Here is a 17666-nt window from a genome sequence, read left to right as displayed (position 1 = left end):
TTAATTTAATTTAATTAAATAATAGCTTGTACCCTGTAATGCATTTCCTAACATATTTTCTAAAGTGAAATGTATAGCCTCCCTCCACTACATATATCCTAGCAGAAAAGCCTCCCTCCATCCTTAGTTATTACATTCAAGTAGCACATGTTGAACTGACTCTGGTCCCTCCAGTATGTCTAAAACCCTGAGCATTGGTGGTCTAATGGATCTAATCAGCAAAATGTAATCCAACTGCAACTGTATATCCCCTTTTTCATATACCTTTTTTTTAAATAAATCCTAATAAACAGAATTGATAACACATGTTTTAAATACGGTTTTAATGTATTTAATTTTTACTGGGCTAGTATAACAAATTAATAAAAAGTACAACTCCATAGACATCATAGATTGTCAAAAAAAAAGTCAAGTACAAAACGCTTGAGGTAAAACATTATTTGAAAAAGATTGAGTGAAAAAGCCCTTAGTAAAATCTGAATTATTTAAAGTTTAAAGCTCACTTTACACTATCTAGCTGTCCTAAAAAAACAACAATGCACTTTTATGTACAAGGTAGTGGTGGTGCAAAATACAGTGTGAGAGGACATTCATCCAAAATGGTCATGTCTTAGTCGAATGTAAACAATTAACATTACTATAACTCTCCTCAAACTCCTGCTGTATCCAGATAATGCATAAAAACAAATGCTGTCACACTAATGTTTGCTGCAAGATGTTCATTTTAAATTATTGCCGCTGGCAATGAAAACAATATACTGTATAAGTCCACATGTCTGTAGTATGTCGTACAAAAGTGAGAGCAAAACCCCATTAATGTGTTGCCAAGAGGTAAACAACAAAGCGTAAACAGAAAATACAAAGCTGATGTAAGGTTCAAATTCATAAAACAATTCTTTATAAAATATGTAAAGTTTGTTTCATTTTACATAAAAATGTTGTTTAAAACATCCATATCCTCAATAGAGGTGAGACATCGATGCTTTGTGAAAACCTAATAACTGATATTGGGGTCTGCTTTGATTTTAACATTAGGTTAATGATAATTTAATCGTCTATGTTAAAAGCATATTATTGACTGTTGAATCAATTGGACATACTGAAAATCTGCTTAAAATTCTGTCACAAACGTTTTTTAAGGTCTTTAATAGATGGGTAATGTAGTTTCAAGTATATAACTTAAACAGGAGTAAATCTTGTACTGTTAAGCACTATTTTCTGTCCCCAATTTCTACTGAAGACACAAAAATAACTGTTGTGTTTTCAGTAGTTTCTGGAAAACGTAGGTCTAAAGCAGAAAAGAAGCAGCTCTGGCTACAGGCCAGATAGTTGTCGGATGAAATTGCTGCAGATTTTGGACTTTTTAAATGGGATTTTCTTAGTCAATATAAAAGTGGAAGATCTTTAGATTTATCCCTTAGGAACTTCATGTGGCTTGTTAAGCTGACATTTTTTAAAGCTCAGGTTAAAAAGCTAATGCCAGAAATAAAGTGTCCTCCAGATGAATACCTGGTAAAACGTCAAAGTCCTTTAATGACTTGAAAAGGTTGATCTGGGATTTGTCTTGTATTTTTTTTAACAAAGGCTTGAGAGGTTTTCATTTGCTGTTGAAAGCACTTTGGAATGGATTTGTTTTGTCAAGTCATTTTACTACAGCAAGCAACAAAGATGTTACCCCTTAAATGAAAATAAGCTTTGTTCAATCTGTAATAATCATAGACTATTACTGCACACACTGTGGGTGCATTCCTAAAGGCAACCACAGCTACACAGTGCTCTGTCTGCTCTCATGGCTGTATGTAAGAGCCTCTGAGGAGTGAGGAGGAAAATCAATAAATATCCCATCAGAGTCGGAGTCTGCAGACTCCAGCACTTGTCCAATTATGGTTTCTGGGCTGGATGATTCACTGGGCGGCGTGGAGGATGCACCCATACTGAGATCAGTCATTGTTGTCGTAGCCTCTGTGCCGTGCAGAGCTCCTGAGGAACGAAGGGGAAGGATGGACGAAGAGCAAAGAGGCAAGTTCAGGCCACTCGATCCTGCTTGTAGGATCCCTGTGAAGAGAAGGTCTCTGGATTACCGTGGATCATTACAATGCAACGTTTGTATTTCTTTTTATAACCACCATCTGACAGTTTAATCTGTGCCATACCATTGAACTGAGAGGCCACACACAACCTGTTGGAGGAGGGGCCAGACAGTTCAGATCCTGAGGCCAGTTCAGCGTAAGCCAGTCCCTGTTCCTCCATGCATGATATAATCTCACAGGCTGAGTGGCGCCTAATTCCTCCACTGCCCACAGAGCTGGCATCAGGGTCATACTCGGCCACCGGGGTCAGCAGCAGAGGGATGTTGTAGCTTTTCGATCGTACCACAGGGTTCTTCAACGGTTGATCTGCAGACTTTGGCCATCCCCACTTTTCTAAAGACGACAGGAAAAGGAGGGTTCGATTAATTCATGTCTCTTTAAAGACACACCATTATAACTCTGATTTTTACATTTATTTGCTCACGCTTACTCACCCAAGACACAGCAGTTGGCCTCAGCACCATCTTCAGAGTAAAGCCCATGGGTGCCCAGGTAAGGCGAGACCACCTTCTGAACCAAAGACTCAAGCCTCAGGTACTCTTCATTCACACCTCGGGACTCGTGGACGCCCTAAACACAGAGTGATTTTAAGGCTGTTTGTCACAACATTGTTTTTCATTGGTTCTAAAGAAACAAAAATAAGAACACATTTGATGAACAGAAATCTATCTAAATAATTTATATAGTTTTAATCAAACAAATTCTTCTGACAGCTTTCAGATGATGCATTCCTCTAATTCATTATTAACTGAATAACTAGGGAATAATTAAATAGAAGAAAATACAATCAAAAAAAGAAAAATAATTGAGAATATAATGTAGTCATTCAATCCAACTAATAAAATGTCACTTTAGAATCTAATTTTTTTTTTCTTCCTGTGGATGTAGTTTTTGTTTGCTTAAAATGAAAAGTAGAGTTTTTAAATATATCTTTGTTCCATTCAAAATAAAAACAAACAATTATCTTGATTCAGTTTTTCTAACTGCATCAATCTCTGTAGTTTCTGAGCACACTGTAGATTTTTAAACTTGTTATTTAAAAAAAAGAACATTATATGATATATATTATAACATCAAGAATCTTTGTCTTTCATTTTTTAAACGGTTCATGATTAAGATAAAAATCAGGATAATAAAACCATTCTTAGATGCTGAATAACTGTTTACAAAACCGACTACAAAGTACACTTTAGATGTTTTATTTCTATGCTTCTTGTGTTTGTGACATTAAGTCTCAGGAGTCTGTACAGTGTATTCACCAGCTTTGCTAAAGGTCTGTTCTTTTCTGCTTAGCAGCAGTCACAAGCGTCCCCATGTAAAACTCTCACACATGACTTGGAGGATGTTTTGTCTTGTTGGGAGAATACAGAACAACTGATGAAGCAAACAATTGGGTTAGTTTTTCTCATTAGCTGCATGCCTACCTGAAGAATAAGCAGCATCTGTGTAACAGAGGGGGGGATGCGGGCTCGAGCTCGAGACAGAGCGTCCTCTAGCTTTACACTCAAGACAATGGTGTTCCTGAAGTGAAGCAGAGCAAGCTGTCTGACAGAGGGCTCCTTACCCTTCAATTATCAATCAGGGACACAGAACAGAGAGGAGATAAGATACAGCAACCATCATTCATTAAATGTAGAATCACACAGTTTGTTTGTCTTAAAAACCAGGCCACTCTCAGGACAGTGCTGCACCTGAACTGGATGGAAGATGGCCTGCAGCATGGAGAGGACGTCACAGAAGAAGAAGTCCCAGGTCTCTGCCAGAGAGTCCAGCAACTTCTGGCCTGCATCGATCACACAGTAACAAACAAACTCATTAAAGCTTAATTCACTGGCACAGATCACAACACAACTGTCTTTAGTGGTTAGTGTGGTAGGTACTGTATGCAAACCTGTGTGTAAATCTCTTGAACAGAACTGTCTAAGGATGCCAAATTATGTTCACTGGCTTACAGATGTATGGTAGGGAATACTATTGTATGGTATATAATAATAATAACTTTATTTGTATAGCACCTTTAAAATCAAGGGTTTATAAAGTGCTTTGACGCATGCAGAAGTATTCATAACAACAATAATAAGAACCAAGACACCACAACAATAAAAGGTTGAGGGAAAATGAAGTGACTCAAAGAATATTAAAAGAAGTAAGATGACCTTAAAGATAAAAACGCATGTAAGGAAAATGAGGAGGTAAAAAGGAATGGTTCGATATATTATTGTATGGTATGGTACATGATAGTATACGATTGTAAGATGGTATTGTATCACATTTTATTGTGCTGTGACCTACAGTGAATCAAATCAGTCATACCTTCGTAGAATCGTATTTTGTCCCGAAGGATGACCATGCCTTTTGTCAGCAACTGGTTCTGAGAATTATCAAAATAAAAAAAGCACCTCATTGTTATCAAGCAAAAACAACAACACTGTGACCTGAAGTAAGAGGTCATAAATGAGTCCCATCTAAGTGGTTTATTACGCACTCTGATCCCAGTTTTTATACAAATCTTTACCTGAAGGTATTCTGTGAAGAAGGACCCGAGCTCAGTCTTCAGCAGATGCCTAAAGAAAAAAAAAGTGCATTTAGGTCTCAGACACAGTGCCTGTAATAAAATTGCTGATTGATAAACCCATACATAACATGAATCTGCAGTTTCATTTAATACAAACTAAATATATATGTTAATCTACTAAGCCCCACGTGTTCCTGCATTATGAGTTACAGTTTAACTAGCGTGTGTGTGTGTGTGTGTGTGTGTGTGTGTGTGTGTGTGTGTGTGTGTGTGTCCGCCTCCTCATGGCTTCTCGGTACATAGAAACTCATTTACTGGGCTCTAATGGAGGCTGGTGTGATAGAAGTGATGGGTCTGGTTTGGGCAGATAATGAGATATCTGAAAGGACCACATGACTCCCCAGGCCCATAGTACATCACGCACACACAAACAAACAAACTAATTCACAAGAAAATATTCGGCAGCAAATGCAGGACAGACTGTAATTATTCTAATTATAGCTCAAAATGACATCAACAAACTAAAAACATGTTTTTCTCTCTGTTGTTTGAGGGTGTGTAGTTGTTTCTAAACCTACCGGACACCTTCATTGAGTACGTAGAGTTCATTATCTGCCAAACCTTTCTTCTGGAAGACTGCTATGACAGCATTGTGGATACTGTGGCAAAAAAACCAAACAAACAAAAAAACATCACAAATGTACAGCTGTATTAAGGCCACTGCTTTTGAACCTGGATTGTGTTGTGTACCTGTTCCAGGTGGCGTTGGCTCCTGCCCTCTTCTGCTTCTCTCCTCTGTCTTCTGGTGAACTTTTCTCACTTTTGCCGAGCTCGCTGAGGCTGGGGGAGCTCATCAACTTCAGCCGGTGCAGAGTCCTCATGAGGGAGAAACAGAGTATGCACTTAGTACCGGACAGGAGAGAAAGAAGGTCAGGCTATGAGCTGACTTACAGACACACAGAGAAGAAACAGGAGGAGAGAGCCGGAGGGATGAGTCTAAGAGAGTACACACAATGGCAACACAAAGAGCAGCCGGTGACAGAGGATGAGAGAAGTAGGACAGAATGATGCATGCCGAGAGAGGGGCAGGCTGTTAAGAGCAGGAAAGGTGGAGCCAAACCGAGAGGTGGCCCAAGACTCTAAAAAAGGAGAAAACGATAGCACATGGACTGATGAGAGCATATTCTTCCTCCTCTGCCTCTCTTTCAGAACAATGCCGACATTGATGCAAACAATTATCTATGCAGAGTACAAATGCCACAGAAGTGCAAAATGAGCAGATTAAAGTAGTTGCGTCTTTGTTGTGCTTCTAACAGTACGGTGAGGAGGTGGAATAGGAAGTCCTCCAGCTTGTTGACAACAACAGGGATAGGAAACCGTGAAACAATACAGGACAGTGAAGAAGGTTTCCTGCTCTCCACACAGCTGGTGGAGGACAAACAAAAGTAAAAAAGGATCTCAATGACAATGATATTTGAGTTCTCAAATATTCAGTTTATTGGCTTTTATAACAACTTAAAAGTCTCCTCGGGAATTTAAGTTTTAAAGGATGCATTGCTCCATCAGGTGAGAATATTCTGCTGCTCTTAAGCTTATTTTTCTGACATCGTTTTCAAACGTTTGGAAGCTTGGTATCTCAAGAAATATTTCTGATTTCTATTAAAATATTTAAAAAACTTGAATTTGAACCAGGTCTGATTGCACAGCACGAGTTGACCAAACACATTTTAAGAAAACTACAGCATACATTCTCTCTGAGTGTTACATGAGAAGATTTGACTACTCTTACTTCAATAAGCTACAGACAGCCGTTTACCAGCCTAGCTTAGCTTCAAAACTTCAAATATTAAACGGTTAAAGGGGCTCTGTACAAGGGTAAAATGATTGGATCATATGCTGGACTATTTACAGTATGACTTTTGAATGTTTTCCCCCAAGCAAAGAAATGTCTTCAAGCAAAGATATAAGGCCCATGAAGCCAAAAGAGGGGGCGTTTAAAGTCAACAATTTGCGAGAATGACAAAAACAGTAATAAGTTCATGTATGTTTTTAACATAATTGCAATTTGTGTTATCGTTTGATGAAGCCAGGGTAGCTGTAATCCTCGTTTACGTTTATGCTAAGCTAACATGTTTCTAGTGGTAGCTTTATATTTACTGTAAGAATAGTGTACAGTGTAATTATAGTGCTTAAACTATTGTTCTGAATACCATAGACATGCATTGGCATTTCTGTTCATGCTCGCTATTTCTTGAATCTATCTATCTATCTATCTATCTATCTATCTATCTATCTATCTATCTATCTATCTATCTATCTATCTAATTTGCCTGCAAACCTACATAGAATATGCATTCAGCAAATTTTGGGTCAGTTAGTTGGTCTAACTCATTATAAGATAATGTCCCCTCGAAGACACATGGCTTCTTTAAAATACTTACTACGATTCAGGACCACGAGACTGATTTAGACTTTTTATTAATTATTATTACCTTAAAAAATATACTTGAAAATAAGAAATGAGTCCAGAAACTCTGCTATTAGCAGTGACAGAATAGAATTACTTTTCGCCTTTTCGAATCAACCCCCCCAAAAAAACATAGAAAGCAAATATACAAACAGATGACATGTAAACACGTAAGGAGATGAGTCAATAAAACACCCCAGCAGGAGTCATTACTGTTTGGGCAACATGTGCTGCATGCAAAGCTCAGCAGCTAATTGAAAACCTCTGGGAGGAGAGCTGGCGGGATTTTTATGAACACTCATTAATGTTTCATGCATTTTCCAGGATGCAGTATGTTGTGAAATTTTAATCCCAGGAACTGAGCCTTTACCTCCTGATTGGATGATCACTGGCGGTGTCCATGTCCGGGCTCGGGGGAGGTGCCGAAAAAGTGCTGAAATTGAGGGACAGGGGCCGGGAGGAGGGTCTTGAGGAGGGCCGGGAGGCATGCCTCCTCCGGAGTCCATCAAGCATCTGAAATATAAGAGGGTGGGAGTATGGAGAAAGGGTGATAAAGATTTGACTGGAGGTACACAGATCATTGAAAGGCACATAGAGCAAACAGAGGTGATTACACAGGTTCTAAAAAGAAAGGAGAGGTATCAGTGAAGAGTTAAAGCCCTGACACGGCCTGTGTGCTATGGTGACACAATGACTGAAATAAATATTGGACAGAGAAATTTAGGTCAAATGAGCACTAAAAGGAAAACAAGCCAAACGTGTAACCTCTTTAAAAGAGAGTGAAAAAAAATGGTTTCCTCCTTCTGTCAATGACTGTTATTTCAACACGATAGGAGTGTTTTGCAATCATAGTGAACCATCAGACAACAAATGAGGAAATGCATGTGTGAACATGTACAGTATGAGTGTTCTTCCAGTAAAAGCCAGGGAGCCATGATGAAGTATTTTATTACAGTGCTGTAGTCTGTTTGGGTGTCTCCCCATAGAAAAATACTGTACACAGTAAAGCACCATCCCCTGGTCGGAGGGGAGAACAACAGTCTGGGCTGTCACTCATCAGACAAAGACACAGCAGCAGCACTCCTCACTGCCATTGATAACGTGTGTTTTCTGGGGGATTAATCTGCTTCCATCTCAGTCAGAGACATAGACTACAGTCTACCCGTAATGCCATGCCACCTCTGTCTGTGCACTTCTGCTTTTGTTCACCCCTCCTTGTTTCTTAGGGGCCAGTGGCCACTACAGTCGGAACGATGCCACTTTCATTTTTATTAGTCTTTATTGCTTACTTGGCTTATTAATACTCCGCTGTTGATTCAAATATTGAATAAGATAAACAATCAACCAGACATGCGGTAAACAGTGCACGTTTGTCCTACAGGGAGGAATGTACAACCAGTCGTGCGTACGTGGAGCCTTTTCTATTTTTTCTACCTGTGAAGACGCGACAATAAGACATTGTGATCAACGTGGCTGTCTTGTTAATGTGTACACAGCCTCGCGGAGAGGCAGCACCAAGTCCACTTAGGGAGAAAACCTGGATCATAATGGCCACAAAGTTGCCGTATGTCATGCGCCTCTGCCCGCCCACCCTGCACTCACCGTGCCGTATCCTGTGTTGCTTCTGGAGGGATGAATCGGTCATGTAGTAGGCCTTCTAGTCGGGTATTGTCCGAGTTCATAGACGGCTGGCTCCTCTACTGTTCCCCGCCCGTCTGCGCACCCACATGGGCATCAGGGTGCAGGCGGATGAAGGGTCCGACCTGCGGTGCGGTGGAAGGGGACTCATTCATGAAGCACGCAGCGCTGTGTGCTGGCTCGGTCTGTATGGCTCGCACCCGCTTTGTTTTGACGAGATGCAAAGCAAAACCTGAGTGCGGCCACGAGCGTAGCGTGCACGCGCATTGTAGTTAGAGCTGTATGCAAAAGAGGGGAATTACTGGGTTCTAAGTTAAAGCACGAGTTTCGGCCTGCAGTGGGCATGCCCGGATCTATTTCACTGTATTCATGAAGTGTGAAAACGAAGGGATTAATATAGCCTACAGGCCTTTTACAAAACAACCATCCACAAAGAAAGCAAAAGCTTTCACCTGAACTACTGAGGTCTTAGTATGCTGTTTCTCAGCAGTATCGTCAGGTGTGCAGCTAAGGCATTGGTAGAAGAGAAAGGACTTCATGCGTCACTCTGCTTTGTCCTCGTATGCATGTGGCTGCATAAACAAAGTGGGATATAGTAAACACACGCCATCATCTGGCACTGGCCCCAATCTATGCCGTTTAACTCAGCAGGTCTCCTACCATCTGTCAGCGGGCATTTTGCTGATAATCCCCCTTTTCCACGAGTGGTGATTTAGCCTCAATAACTGGCTCTCGTGATAAACTAAACTGGTCCAACACAGGCACGCTGTGCATTAGTCTCTATGAGAAATAGAGTGGGCAGTATGGGTGTGTGAATATTCGACTAACCAAACATCAAATATGCCATTTAGTCCACATACACCTTGTGTTATTCTGTTTTAATCATAGGGCGGCTATTAAAGATAGCCAAGACGAAGACTAGAAGCTATACATTTAAAACAAAGGAACATAATTAAAAATGACTTAGCGGTTCATTGTAGAAAGAGTTTATTTTTAAATAAACGATGTGAAACATCAGCAGTAGCCAACCTACATCTTTTTTGAAAATTATTTATTATAAACATTAGGATGTATTTTTCATAAGCCTAAAACAAAACCAACGCTGTAAATTACACATCTCCCTTGAACGCAAATGTAGAGCTGGTTTCTGCAGGTACTCTGTATCATAGACATGTATATGTCTATGCTCTGTATACATGATGGCCTCCTTAAGTATTCTTTTTTGGTGTTTATTTGAATTCACTGGGTCACATAACAAGTTTCCTAATTGATTTGAATTATCTATATATTTTTTTCTCATTAATCATCAAAATAAGTGCACAAGAACATGTTTTAGAACAATTGGCCGACAGGAGAACATTTGTGTTAATATTTACAGACACGTCAGTAAGCATTTATTATAGCACCTATTATTAATAAACTAAACCCGCTATAGTTAGGTAAACTATCCTACAGCAAACTTCACCCTTATAAAACACTGCTTTTATAGGTCATATTACAGACAGAAGGGACGAGAAAATGTGTATTTTTCTAAAAAATGTAACTTTATATTCATACGATATTCATAAAGCATTTGTTATGTATTCCTGTATTTCACGTTTCTATAATAACCATAACTAGTTTGTTATCATGGTATTGGCTTGCTTATTATTTATGAAAAGTGTGATTACAATAAAAGGTCGAGAAATCGCATCAACAAAACATAATCACACCATAGCGTACAACATACCTACATCATGTTATCATCAATAACAGAAAACACTTTCTCTATCACGACATTTTACTTGCAGTTCTTTTTTCCGACGGTCCTGAAGGCGGCATTAAGCCCCGCCCCCTGCGGCCCGAGCGGGAAGTTCAGAAGTTCTTCCTGTTGAGCTGAAAGGATGCAGATACTCTGAAGTAGTTTATCCGGTGAGTTTGTGTAAATAATGCTCACGTTACTTTATGTTATTTACCTCTGTAATGTGAGACTGTTTGACCGTAAATACAGATATTTGCTGCTGGCTTCACTTCTGAGTCAGCTCAGTTCATGTGAGGTTTAAACTGCATGAAATAAGAAGCTACGTCCGACTGGCTTGACCGCAGTCCTCTTACCCATGATTAAAATGAATTAGCAGTTCAGTTACATGAAAGTAACCAGTGCCTGTCCTTTTATTTATTTGCTTGTTTGTGTGTCTTTAGGAGAGCTGTGCAGTCATGTCCAGTCACTCTGAGGAGAGAGCCAGCTCTGCTCCTTACACCTTCGGACAGGTTGGTCATACAACGAAAATAAACACAGCTGAGCTTTCATCTTCATCACTTGTTTAACTTATTTGTGAAATCCTGTACTTCCTGTCATTCTCGAAGTAGTGTGGTTCAAACTGAAGCAGTGTGTAGAGTTATAATGGATGATTTCTAATGTTTCACCCAGATATCTTATTGAATTAAATAAATGTGGAACCACCTTTAAGGTTTCATATCATCTGATATCTGTGTTTCAATCTCTGCTGTTTAAAGATTTAAAACTAAAGGAGAATTTACACCATATGTTGTCCATCACTATGATGGACAACATTACAAACCGGTTATATAAAACGTCTATATTAAATGATACATTTTTATTGTGTGTTTGATCAAATTGCTGACATCTCCTGGATGAACACGTGCTCTTCGTGATAATTGATTAAACTGAGAAGCATTTTAGGTTGTTTTTTTTTTTTTTTCATCGTAACACATAGATTTATGAAATCCATTTTACTTTGCTGTTGAAAAATGAGAGACCGCACAGGAATGTTAAAGGGAGATGAGTACTCACACAAGGTTGCACTGCATGCTCAACATCAACCATCTCTATCGGCGAAAACAGATGCAAATGGCCTTTCAAAATCTATTGTCCTTGTTACAGCAGAAGGCTTTCTTTCCTAACTGGTCCTGTGTTTCTCAGTGTTCCTACACAGCTGAGGAGTACCAGGCGGTGCACAATGCTCTGCAGCAGAAGCTGGGCCCGGAGTACATCAGTACCAGAGTGGCAGGAGGAGGACAGAAGGCATGTCTTTGTTTTGTGTCTCTGTCTTTGTTTTCTGCGCCGCTGTGGAGCACGTTGCAAGTCGACTGTTGAAATGTTACAGTCAAAGTCTGTTGTATTTCTTTTTTAACTGGGTTATTATTATTACAAGTGTACCATTGATTTCTATCACTTCTTCTTTGATTCTTTACATTTCCTTCATGAGGTCCATTTTTCCTCAAGTTGTACCAATAAGGTTCTATTTGTCTCTGCTCTACCTCCCTCTCCGCACATGTATGGACTCCTGCAGGTGTGCTATGTTGAGGGACATCGTGTGATCAGCCTGGCTAATGAGATGTTTGGATACAATGGGTGGTCTCACTCCATCTCTCAGCAGAATGTCGGTACGACTGAAGGAGCTTCTTGTTGACCCTGTTGAGAGTCTAACTCCTGTCCCACCGTCAGACTAACACGAGGCTTATTTTATGACAGACTTTGTCGACCTCATCAACGGAAAGTTCTACGTTGGAGTCAGTGCGTTTATCAAAGTGCAGCTGAAGGTTGGGTATTGTTTGTACTTTCAGCAATTATGCTGCGTGACGTTGGCTGAATATTCTTTAAAATCTAGATTATGTGGCCTTCATGCTCCTCCACGGGTTTGCACTGATTTGCGTGTGTACTCTCTGTGCAGGACGGGGCGTTTCACGAGGACGTAGGGTACGGAGTCAGTGAGGGACTGAAGTCTAAAGCTCTGTCACTGGAGAAAGCTAGAAAGGAAGCAGTCACCGATGGCATGAAGAGAGCACTCAAGTATTGGAAATGTCTTTTTTATATCTGCACAGCGTGAAAAAAAAAAAAGTTTGCTTTTTTTCAAATATAGACAGACACAAGGCTTGTGCTGATTAACTTGTGTTTCTGTGTGTTGAGATGCTTCGGAAATGCTTTAGGAAACTGCATTCTGAATAAGGAGTACCTCATAGCCATCAACAAAATCCCCAAACAGGTCAGATTCAGTTACTACATTTTGAAAGTTTATAATCGATGAACGATTCTCAGGATTTAAAATCCTGTCTCTGCACGAAGCCTCCTCTTCCTCTGGACCCGGCTCGGACTAAACGCTGTGAGGGAGAGCCTTCAGTGGAGAAGGCCCGCTTCTCCAGTCTGGTCTGTGAAGAAAAGCGAGTATCTGCAGCGGGTCCAGGCAGAATGCCACTGGAGCCCAGACGCCTGAACCAGAACTGTTCAGAAGTGCGCACTCCTAACGCCGTGGGCCCTGCTGTAGACCAGGAGAGCGAGAACGCCATCACCAGGTGACAATCAGCAGGTCTAGTTGCTATTTTTGCCAGAAACTTCTCTAACATCAGTTTAATCCTAATGTGTTTGCTTCACAAGACCTGTCGCAGAGTCGGTGGAAGTTGTCGGGTCCGCAGGCCACTCAGACCCAAAACAGTTGAGAAAGCTTCGACAGCAGCAACTTCAGCAGAAGTTCAGGAGAGAGATGGAGGCCAAGAGGATGCAGCCACAACCAGACCAAACCAAGTCTGAGGACATGGAGGGTGCTATCGGAACAGGATCCAGAGGAGGTTAGAGTTTCACGTGTCATATAATTAAGATCTATATCAGTGTGCTCTCTACCTGGAGCTTGCATTAGCAGATCCTAGGCCTGAGTCGAAACTGTCAATAATGTTGTTCAACCCGGCACAAGAATAAATCCAGTCCCATCTCATCTTATAACTGGTCTCTCTTGTACAAATGGTTTCACTGCATGTTTACCCACAGAGCGGCAGGTGTCCTCTTCTGTCTGCAGTGACAGAGGTTACCAGATGAAACCTTTCTTTGTAACAATGTGGGAGACTTATTGTGCCATAAGCCTCACAGATAAGACTACTGTCTGTATCTCTAATTGTTACTATGCAGTGTATACATGTTTTTCTCCAGAGTTGATTTCAATAGTGGTTTCCATTCCTCCAGCTCATGAAGGAGCCCCTGCCTTCACTGACATCAGCGCGATGGGACAGAGGCAGCCCAGCAGCAGAGATGAGTATTTAGCAGGTACCTAAGGCCTCCAGCAGAGGGCTCCACGTGCTGTTAGTGGTGAGGAAACCTGCATCTCTTCACGTTGTAGCAGCCAGCATCCCTCAGTGTGACCTGTTTGTCTCTGTGCAGATGACCCTGAGCTCTGGGACTTCACTCTGGATGGGATTGAGGAGCTGGGTGTCCCAGCAGGCGGCCCCCCCTCCAAAGCGCTCAGGCCCAGCACGCCTGGGAACCACCAGATGCAAACGCGCAGTAAGACCCCTCAGAGGGCGCCTGGCAGGCCTCCAGATGAAGCTCCATCGTACAACACAGGACAGAATGTGGCTCAGTCCTCAACTCATTATCAGAACCAATATCAGTCCAGACCAGGTGAGCGTTTTGAAGTCGCTGTCACCATGCTGTCGTAAGGCGTCTGGCTGTGATTACCGTGATTTTTTTCTGGTCGCAGGTGAAGTGTCGAGTCCATACAGAGAAGGACAACACATGAAGAAACGCAGACTTGAAACCTGAAGTTTAAGTTGTTCATTTTTAACAGTGTTCAAGTCAGCCCAATGTTTTTTTTATTGCTGTTTATTATATTCATTTTGACATGTTTTACTTTTCTGTCAATTTTGGAAGGAAATGTCTATTTTTGTAAAAAAAAAAAAAGAATAAAGCGGCCACATTATTCTGTATGTGGCACACTCAGTTTAAACTCCAGAATTATGAGGATGCTTTTTATGTGACTGATGCCTGAAGGAAGCATTTAGGATTTTAAGCAATGGGGGAGGGTTTGATGGAAAAAATAATAAATTCAGTTTGACCTTAGAAAAACATTAAACTTTTTAGTTCAACATTTTTAAAGACAAAAACACAAGCAAGCAGAGTGTTTTAAATGATATTCCTTTTTATTTGTTTTTACATTTTGTACAATGTGAAAAACGTACACAAAACAGACACAATCACAAGAAATCAGTAAGGAGGGATCAGAAATAAGAGTTCAACAGATACTATTACTGCGTGTGTGTGTCAGTACTGTGTAGACTTAAGAACACAAGGACCAGAAGCTTTATTGAGCTTGTGCTGTACAGTGGCCAGTTGTGACTTGGTTTTCAGTTGTCATTTTAAACATCAGCGACGCCGGCATGCAGAAATCAGATGCAGATAGCCTGTGATGTTGAATGGCAGCAGAACAGATCACTTTGTGAGGACTCAAAAAAAGCAAAGATTAAAAATAAGATTTCTAATAGTTCAATATCAAAAACACTGAAGTCAGTAACAACCCTCATCAGCATGCAAATGTTTCCCGTCTGTCCCATAACAACTTTAAACATTGCATATTCTGCATTGCAGTAACTTATTTTCCTCTAGAGAAGTTTAACTACTCATCAGATCTACTTGGCGAAAGAGTCACAATGACAGCATGGCACTCTTGTGAGGTTGAGACCATTTTTATCCTTTATACACAGCACTCGCTGCCTGAACAAGTGCTTCTATTAAACGTTTCAATTATATCACCAAACAGATGTCAGCTAAATCCATGAACGCGTGAGCTGAGACTACACGGCGGTGACTGTAGTGAGTAAAGAAAACTGTTTCCACATTACCCAGTGTGCTCTTTGTTCAGCGTGCTGTGTGTTCGTCAGATGGTTCGGCGTTACATCGCTTGAGCTGGCCGCGTGACCGTTGTGTTTACGTTGTGTACAGGTTTTTAGTAGGAGAAGTAGCTTCTTTCTGCGGTACAGTCACAGATGCAGGACTAAATGAATCTGGAACTTGTCATTAGTGAGGATGCAAGGCACTAAAGTGTTCCTCATGTTCACAGGTTTGAGTGCAGAGTGGGTCATCACAAGCATACACTGGTGACTTGAGCGTTACATGAAAGCATATACTCACATCGACATATGTACAATTAAATAGAAAAAGGGGGGCAGGGCAGTCATAGAAGAGCTTAATTAACAGCAGGATTCACTCCTGTGTGGTGAGAAGGATGCCGATAACAACAAACCCTGCAATTGCACTTTTTATATTCCTTTGACTACATGTTGTTTAACAACCTTTAATAATAATTACAGTGAAACAACATCAAAATCTGATGGCAGAATACAGGTCCATAAAGAACATTTGTTTCATTAAATATACGCATACAAAAAAAAAAAAAAAAAAAAAAACGACCACAGAGAGAACCCCAGACACCTCGGATTTGAGACATGAGAGCTGGACGTCATAAGCGGAGAGTTCTGACACGACATGAAATCACTAACAACCTGGTCGTCTGTGTGCTGTGCACCATCTCTGTGTCCAAGACGGGGGACAAGTTGGAAGCTAGTATTGCAATAAACCAAAACTATTCTACGTTGAATGATATGAGTAGATTTTAAACTGCACTGAGTGAAGCAAGTTATGTGTCAACGTGGGATTCATAAGAGTTCATTCTAGCATTAAAGAAAAACACCCCTCGAACCCAGACCGAGACTAACAGCATCTCCTCAAGTATCATACTATGAATGGTGGTCAACACCAGGGAAATGTTTCTGATGCACTTCCACATCTGACATGAAAAATAAACCAAGAAATATAATAAAGCTGGATGGATACAAAGACACCAGACTCTCACAGGGACATAAATATGCTGATCATGGACTCATGACCCAGTGAAGAAATATCTATGTACAATATGTTTCAATGTGTTTGGGGATTAAGGCCACAGTTACAAGGGACAACGTTACTACTCTTTGCGTCATTATTGCATTTTACTTAATAGGTAGCCACTGGGATGGTTTCATACTGCAACTCCTTCCATTACACTTCTGCCCGACTTCCTGTGTCCTTCTTCTAGCTCCACTCGTCAAACTTCACTTTTCCATCTGAGACCGACTGTCTCAACGTTTTTTCCACCTCACTCCCTCCCCCCGCATTCTGAGACAACTTAACCTCCGACCCAAAGTCACGCAAACAGGACAAGTGTTGAGTTATGTGTGTTTGTGGCGATTTGGTTCAACGGGCCCAGGCTCCGCTAAAAGCTAGGACAGGTCAGGATGTGAACCAGAATCCCTCCTACCTTCCCCTCTTCAAGGGTATCAAGACATTACAACATCTGCTCATCTTTGGCTGTTGTTGGTTCTGCATGAAGGTGGTCACACCATCAGACACTACCATCTGACTCGTCACAGCTCTGTTCCACAGCTAATGGCAGGCTAAGTGTGACACTCTTGTGCTGTGGAAGTGTATTGCACTCTCCCTCCGATAGCCAGACAGAACTTGCTCTGCCCGAGAGAACTTGAACCACACAAGTCAGCTTTATCAAAAAAAAAAAAAAAAAACACATAATAAAAGTTGAATTTAAAATAAAAATGGACAATATCCAGCCATCTAACCAGCTAATAGCTAGTGATTCTTGTTCGTGACTGTCTGCCCTGTGTGGTCCTTCATCTCAGCCTGGACCAGGGCTCAGACTGGGCTATGTGGGCCTCAGGTTGGACCCTCCTGGGGTGACTGATTTCTGAGGGGCTGGTGTGGCTCCGATGTGGTAGCTTTGGTGCATGGACACCGAGGCTGTCGTGGGCGGCTGGTACTGTGTTAGTGGCTGTGGGGGATTAAGCATGCTGACCTGGCATGTGCTCGTGGGTCCTGCCCACTGAGAGCCACTGTAAGGGGGTGTGGTGTATCCAAAGCTCTGGGCTACAGGCCCCAAAGAGCCTTTACGAGGCCCTACAGCGACAGAGGGGTTGGCCGGGTTCTGGAGGTGAGCAGTGCTGGTAGTGGATGTCGTGTTGGAAGGTGTGGGGAGAGTTGGGCAGAGGTACCCTGGAGCGGAGAATTTGCGGCCCATGTTTGCAGGAGGGATTATCTAAAACACAGAAGAGATAAAGTGCTATTACTAAGCATGCTGTTCAAGCTTTTATAGATTATTCATAAAATTCTCCAGCAATAAAGACAGCTTCTCTAATCGATTAC

The 17666-nt window shown here is 41.2% G+C and overlaps 3 protein-coding genes across 5 annotated transcripts in view; 1 reads left to right on the top strand and 2 right to left on the bottom strand.

Annotated features, from left to right (window-relative positions):
* Positions 1-306: 306 nt before the first annotated feature.
* On the bottom strand, positions 307-8935 carry prr5a (proline rich 5a (renal)). The gene is made up of 11 exons (XM_079345171.1): positions 8675-8935; positions 7443-7585; positions 5356-5481; positions 5184-5264; positions 4606-4654; positions 4404-4461; positions 3782-3873; positions 3515-3655; positions 2525-2660; positions 2154-2423; positions 307-2055 (listed from the first exon to the last, which is right to left on the bottom strand). The coding sequence occupies exons 2-11, from the start codon at positions 7583-7585 to the stop codon at positions 1766-1768; spliced, it is 1386 nt and encodes a 461-aa protein (XP_079201297.1). The 5' UTR covers positions 8675-8935; the 3' UTR covers positions 307-1765.
* A 1568-nt stretch (positions 8936-10503) lies between these two features.
* Positions 10504-17044, top strand: rad52 (RAD52 homolog, DNA repair protein). The gene is made up of 12 exons (XM_079345172.1): positions 10504-10621; positions 10892-10960; positions 11634-11735; positions 12004-12097; positions 12186-12253; positions 12385-12503; positions 12621-12696; positions 12777-13003; positions 13086-13276; positions 13665-13745; positions 13860-14099; positions 14179-17044. Exons 2-12 carry the CDS (start codon positions 10907-10909, stop codon positions 14238-14240), a joined length of 1314 nt encoding a protein of 437 aa, XP_079201298.1. The 5' UTR covers positions 10504-10621; positions 10892-10906; the 3' UTR covers positions 14241-17044.
* The window catches only part of LOC306824810 (serine/threonine-protein kinase WNK1-like), a 26632-nt gene continuing 23564 nt past the window's right edge, over positions 14599-17666 (bottom strand). For all 3 annotated transcript variants that reach the window (XM_079345163.1, XM_079345165.1, XM_079345164.1), the window contains one exon: positions 14599-17559. In XM_079345163.1, coding sequence (XP_079201289.1) covers positions 17170-17559 — 390 coding nt within the window. In that variant the 3' untranslated portion in view covers positions 14599-17169. The remainder of the gene's footprint in view (positions 17560-17666) is intronic.

Source organism: Symphodus melops (assembly GCF_947650265.1).
Source record: "Symphodus melops genome assembly, chromosome: 6".
NCBI lineage: Eukaryota > Metazoa > Chordata > Actinopteri > Labriformes > Labridae > Symphodus > Symphodus melops.
This window is presented reverse-complemented; position numbering and strand designations above follow the sequence as displayed.

Excerpts from the sequence above, each read along its gene's own strand:
- prr5a (XM_079345171.1), bottom strand. The coding sequence starts at position 7,585 with ATGCTTGATGGACTCCGGAGGAGGCATGCCTCCCGGCCCTCCTCAAGA. Across the intron at positions 4,462-4,605 it reads TCTTCACAGAATACCTTCAG|AACCAGTTGCTGACAAAAGG; the intron begins GTAAAGATTTGT and ends GATAATTCTCAG. Across the intron at positions 2,661-3,514 it reads AGATGCTGCTTATTCTTCAG|GGCGTCCACGAGTCCCGAGG; the intron begins GTAGGCATGCAG and ends CTCTGTGTTTAG.
- rad52 (XM_079345172.1), top strand. The coding sequence starts at position 10,907 with ATGTCCAGTCACTCTGAGGAGAGAGCCAGCTCTGCTCCTTACACCTTC. Across the intron at positions 11,736-12,003 it reads TGGCAGGAGGAGGACAGAAG|GTGTGCTATGTTGAGGGACA; the intron begins GCATGTCTTTGT and ends GGACTCCTGCAG. Across the intron at positions 14,100-14,178 it reads CCAATATCAGTCCAGACCAG|GTGAAGTGTCGAGTCCATAC; the intron begins GTGAGCGTTTTG and ends TTCTGGTCGCAG.